At 31.3% G+C, this 5,059-nt stretch overlaps 1 protein-coding gene across 1 annotated transcript in view; it reads right to left on the bottom strand.

The window, feature by feature from the left end:
- Window positions 1-5,059, bottom strand: part of LOC105557292 (voltage-dependent calcium channel subunit alpha-2/delta-3-like) — a gene marked incomplete at its 5' end in the record, with an annotated part of 35,710 nt that overhangs the window by 28,417 nt on the left and 2,234 nt on the right. Inside the window, 5 exons of the mRNA XM_012004489.1 lie at window positions 655-893; window positions 979-1,120; window positions 1,213-1,284; window positions 1,367-1,474; window positions 4,281-4,295. Coding sequence (XP_011859879.1) covers window positions 655-893; window positions 979-1,120; window positions 1,213-1,284; window positions 1,367-1,474; window positions 4,281-4,295 — 576 coding nt within the window. The remainder of the gene's footprint in view (window positions 1-654; window positions 894-978; window positions 1,121-1,212; window positions 1,285-1,366; window positions 1,475-4,280; window positions 4,296-5,059) is intronic.

The following is a 5,059-nucleotide window of genomic DNA, read 5'->3' as shown; positions in this document are numbered from 1 at the left end:
AAATTTGTTCAGGCACAACATGGATTTTGACTTCGTCATGTTGTGCCTGAACAAATTTACTGTCATTAATCTCGCGATATAATTTCGCCGAAGCCGACCCAGCGCGCAGTTGTGAACGACCATGCGCGCCTACTCGAATGGGCAACCCGTCGTACTGACATGTATGTTGCCACTCTGTACGCAAATTTACAATCTTCTAAGGGTCCATTCTACCTTAACGGGTCAAGAAAGTGGAAGAGTTTTTCTGCCTCATAAAAACATTTGTAGCTAAATTATCTAAATTAGTAATAAAAATTATTAAATAAAGGGGTGGTTATTCTAATGAAAAAAAATCTCTAACATTCTCTGTATCTAATAATATTCATCTCATAAAAAATAAATATTTTATATAAAACTCCCAAACATCTTACATTTTGTTTCATTTTAAAAAATGAACAAAATAATCAAAGTATGTTAAATTATAATTTAAAAAATTTGACTTTATTTCGCACAGACAATTTTCATTAACAATCTCAAACTTTTAGTCGGCGATGTATGACAAATGATCCGAAGCTAATGCCCAACCCATATCTGGTCCCTTATTCCTTTCACTCGTCTTTATGTATAATATTATTTTCCACAAATCTTTTGGTTTATCATTAAGATGTTAAATTAATACGATGTGTACTCACAATAATAAGAATCTTTATCCGGCTTGCTCGCTTGTTTATGATGCGAGCTAGGACTCCTTGGTCTCAAGGACATCCATTTCCACCCCGGGCGGCGCGTCCGTGTCAGGAAGTGCAGCACGCGGTCTTCCGGGGAGGAAAAGAACTTATCGGAAGCCGAATTATATTCGCAGTAAATCCAATCGGGATGCACTTTCCAGTTGCTTCCCTTGAAATAGTCCGTTACTGCAACACAATACGATAAATTCGCATATCCGGCCGATGTTTCTCCATTTGACATTAATACGCACGATTACAGTGAGAAATTTACCATTCACGATGGCGTGCTTGATTTCTTGCTCGGCCCTCAATTCAAACATACCGTAACCTTCCGGCAGGGCCAAGCCTAAAGAAAACGGGGTACCCTCGATCGGCTTGTAAAAATAGTTGTGTCGTCTAATCGTAACTCTTTTCTGCAAATCAATAAAGTATTGCGGATAACAAAGTGGAAATTATATTATCTCTACGACATGTAATACATATTATTACGTTCGTAACTTCTTACCATATCGTCATAATGTATTTTGATTGTAAAGTCTGTCTCTCCTTCCTTTTGATCGATCATGTCACGTCTCAGCTAAAAAAAATAATGTTATTCAATCGCTATTATAATACTAGACGTTATAAAAATTAAATGATAAAATAAATGTCGCACTTACATCGAGCAGAAGCGAGTTGTTCGGAGGAGCCGAAGGGCCATCGTATTCTGCGAGTTCAACTTCCGATAGATCCACGCTTATATACGAAGGTTTTAACGTTTCATCGTACTGGAAAAGAGACGTAAATATTTGTGAAATTCTCTTCAATGAAATTTACCATTGCGTTTTTCATGTGCGCGCGTACGGTATACAAAATTGTGTTTAGAAATTAATGCAGAAAATTTTGAGAAACGTTCTACGGCACACACAGAACACACGCACGCATATGCATACCGATGTAGAAAGAGTTTGAAACGTTATAAATATACTAATAGTGTCCGGTAAAAATTTTTTCATGCATGAGCATGCTTAAATATATGTATAGTATAAAATTATACACGAAATATTTCCATACATATTTTTAAATTTGTATATTTTTATATAATTGTATACAATTCTACACAGTTCTGTATAATTTTGTAGATTTATATGCATATACTTTTATATAAAAAAATTTCAAGGCGAAGAATTGCTTATTTATTATACAATTATAATATATATATATAACTTTGTACAATTGTACACAATTACATATAATTATAGATAAGCAATTTTTGACATTAAAAATTGTTTATACAAAAGCATGTATAAATCTATAAAATTAAATAGAACTGCGTACAATTGTATAGAATTATATAGAAATATACAATTTAAAAATATATATGGACATATTGATGTATATTTTTATATAATTCTATATATTTTTTCATGTTTATACATGAAAAATTTTTACCGGTTGTCAAATCATTCCATACAGCACAGAAAGATTGCACATATATTACAGAATAATTTCATTAAAAAATTGCGATGTTGTAAATTCGTTGCAACAAGATTGCAGTAATGTTAAAATATCCGTTTTTAAATGATTGCAATAGAATATCATAGCAACATTGCAATGTAATATATTTGAAATGTAATATTGCTACAACTATCTATAGTGTGATTTTTAGCCTATTCTATTTGAACAAAAATTCCACTTGTAAATTGATCTCGTTAAAATCTTATAAATTTCATGTGCGAATCAATTTTCTACAGATAACTTAATGATTTTTTCGAAAAATACTTGTGCTGCAGTTCCTCATATTTCCTTTTTTCGTTCTTTCTTGTTATAATGTTTATAATGTAGAATTTTAGCATTGTAATATGTTTCAATTTCAGGAGGAGGGGTAACTGTCCTCTCTGTCTACACTTTGCGGATACCCATGCATACATATGTAGACACATAAAAAGTTTGCAATGATTTCATATTCGAAATATATATACATATATGTATATTGTAAAGTTATATAAATATAATTGTTCTCATACAGCACAGATGATTGCAGTTACATTGCAGCAATGTTGCGCAACGTTGATGCAATATGCAATCTTGCAATGTAACATTTCTGCTATCTTCCTGCAATCTTTCTGTGCTGTGTGGGGTTACATTAACTTTAAAATAATTTTTGAAAAGTTATTTTTAAATAGTATCTAATTTTTAAGTTTTAAAAAAACCAATAGTATCTAAAATTTTAAGTTTTTTAAAACTGTGCAAATTTTAAATAAAACTTTTTTAACACTTTAACACTTCTGCTTACATATTCAAAATTTTAATTATTGCATTTAACACCAGAATAACCGACGTTACTTTGGTATATGAACATTCTGTATACAGAACTTTGAAATTAGAGTGGTTGATGGAAAATAAATTGAAATAGAACGTATCACTTTTTATCTTTGAACAAAAGTCAACATTATTCCAACAAAAACATCTTAATTTCTGTAATTTAAAACAAGAAATCTGAATCCATCGTTTTGACAGCATTGGTTGTTCAATGTTTTAAAATAGAACATTCTGTATGTAAGAGTTATGTGTAAGAATATGTATTCTCGTGTGCGTGCGCGCGTACATGTATATTTTTATGAACATTGATAAAATAAGCATCAGTATGTAAACACATAGCGATTTATTTCCGAATCAACGATGACTGTAAGATGTTATGAAGCCGATGTTAATCTCGTTCTTGAATTATTGATTTCTCACCACTCCTTAATAAAGTATTTTTGAATACAATTCTTTTACAAACCCTTTTAATATGTTTCATTTTCGTAATGCTCTATGAATTTCGTCCCAGTTTTATTAGTTGCGTTGCATATGTATTTCTACAATATTCATAAAAATATCTCACTTGCACTACATGCAAGTAAAATGCAGGGTGAACACAAAACGCAATTGTGAATACTCTCGATTTATTATTTTTATTTAAATCCTTATTTCTGAATTCTTGTCTAATTTCTTGTTTTAAATGGACTTTTTCAATATAATCCAATTTTATTTTATAGATTTTTAATAATCACTTAGGTGATTATTAAAATTAGGTGAGAACGGGCTTTATCGATCAATTTTTCAAGAAATTTCCTCAAAACATTGTTTTAAAGGCATGTTTAAAGATCTACCATATTTTTAACTCATTTCCTTCACAGCTTTTATTTCAAATAGCTTTAGAAAAAGTGACCCTTCGGAGCTACATTTGGAGACTTTGGAATCCGTTCTTCTTTAGAGATGAATTTAATTTTGTTTCGCGTAAACTTTAAAGCCTTCGAAAACTTCAAAGTTTTTGATGCGTATGATAGTGCAGAATCTTGAACCACTATGCGGAGTCATGTCTTTCATATCAGTTTCGTTTTAAGAGTTTTAAAAGTGTCTTCTTTTGCTTATCAAACAGATCATATTTAATTTTAAAATAATAAATATATGAATTGAATTGTAGAATAAAAAGAAGTTATTAGATTTCATCAAAGGTCATTAGATATTCAAAGACGTTCATAATTGACTTTTTGTCACCCTCTGTATATTTAATATAGTAGAATATAATATATACTAATTCCTACTTACTTCTGTGTTTCCAGGCTGCATGAAACATTCATGTAATGTTATGATATTGTTTATCTCTCTCAACAAATAAAAAAGTGAAGAGCATAAGGAAAAAGGAAAGAAAGAAAAAAAGTAGAGACTGGTGAGGCTTTTTTTAAATATAATCTTCTAATTTTGTCGAACTTTGAGATTATTTTGAAACAATTTACTCGTCTTATGTAGAGGAAGGTATGGTAATATGGAACCCTGCTGGCAATATAAAATTCCTCAGTATCTTAAAAACATTTAGCTTCATTTTATAGATGACTGTTTGTTTATTAAGCTACCCTTTAGGCTATAAGACCGCTTGAATCACTAACTTGTGATAACAATAGAATAAAAGAGCTATTTTTCTTTCTTCCATTTTCAAATATTAGAAAAGTAAATAAAACTTTGTTTATTCTCGACTGTTCTAATTAATAGGTAATTTTTAGTGCCAGACACTTTATCTATACAGGGTGTCAGATTCGATATGGACGACCCCAAAGATTATAGTAGATTGGGTTAAACTGAGAAGAAAAGTTATATAAAATTTTACAAAATCGTAATTATTATCGGCCTAATTCAGAAAAACGTCTGAGCCAATAAGGCCGGACTCGGCAGCATGCAAAATGGTGTGTTTGTTGACATCTTTCAAAAATCGATAGCGAGAGGTGGAGTCACGCATCGATCGATGAGAGACGTTGGCGAGCGGGGAGCGGGGAGCGGTGAGCGGGCGAACGCGTTCGCTATCGTTTTTTGAGAGATGTCAACAAACACAC

Source organism: Vollenhovia emeryi, unplaced genomic scaffold, assembly GCF_000949405.1.
Source record: "Vollenhovia emeryi isolate VEMERY1.0 unplaced genomic scaffold, V.emery_V1.0 DF939529.1, whole genome shotgun sequence".
Taxonomy (NCBI): Eukaryota; Metazoa; Arthropoda; class Insecta; order Hymenoptera; family Formicidae; genus Vollenhovia; species Vollenhovia emeryi.
The sequence above is the reverse complement of the archived record's forward strand: the minus strand, read 5'-3'. Positions and strand labels throughout refer to the sequence as shown.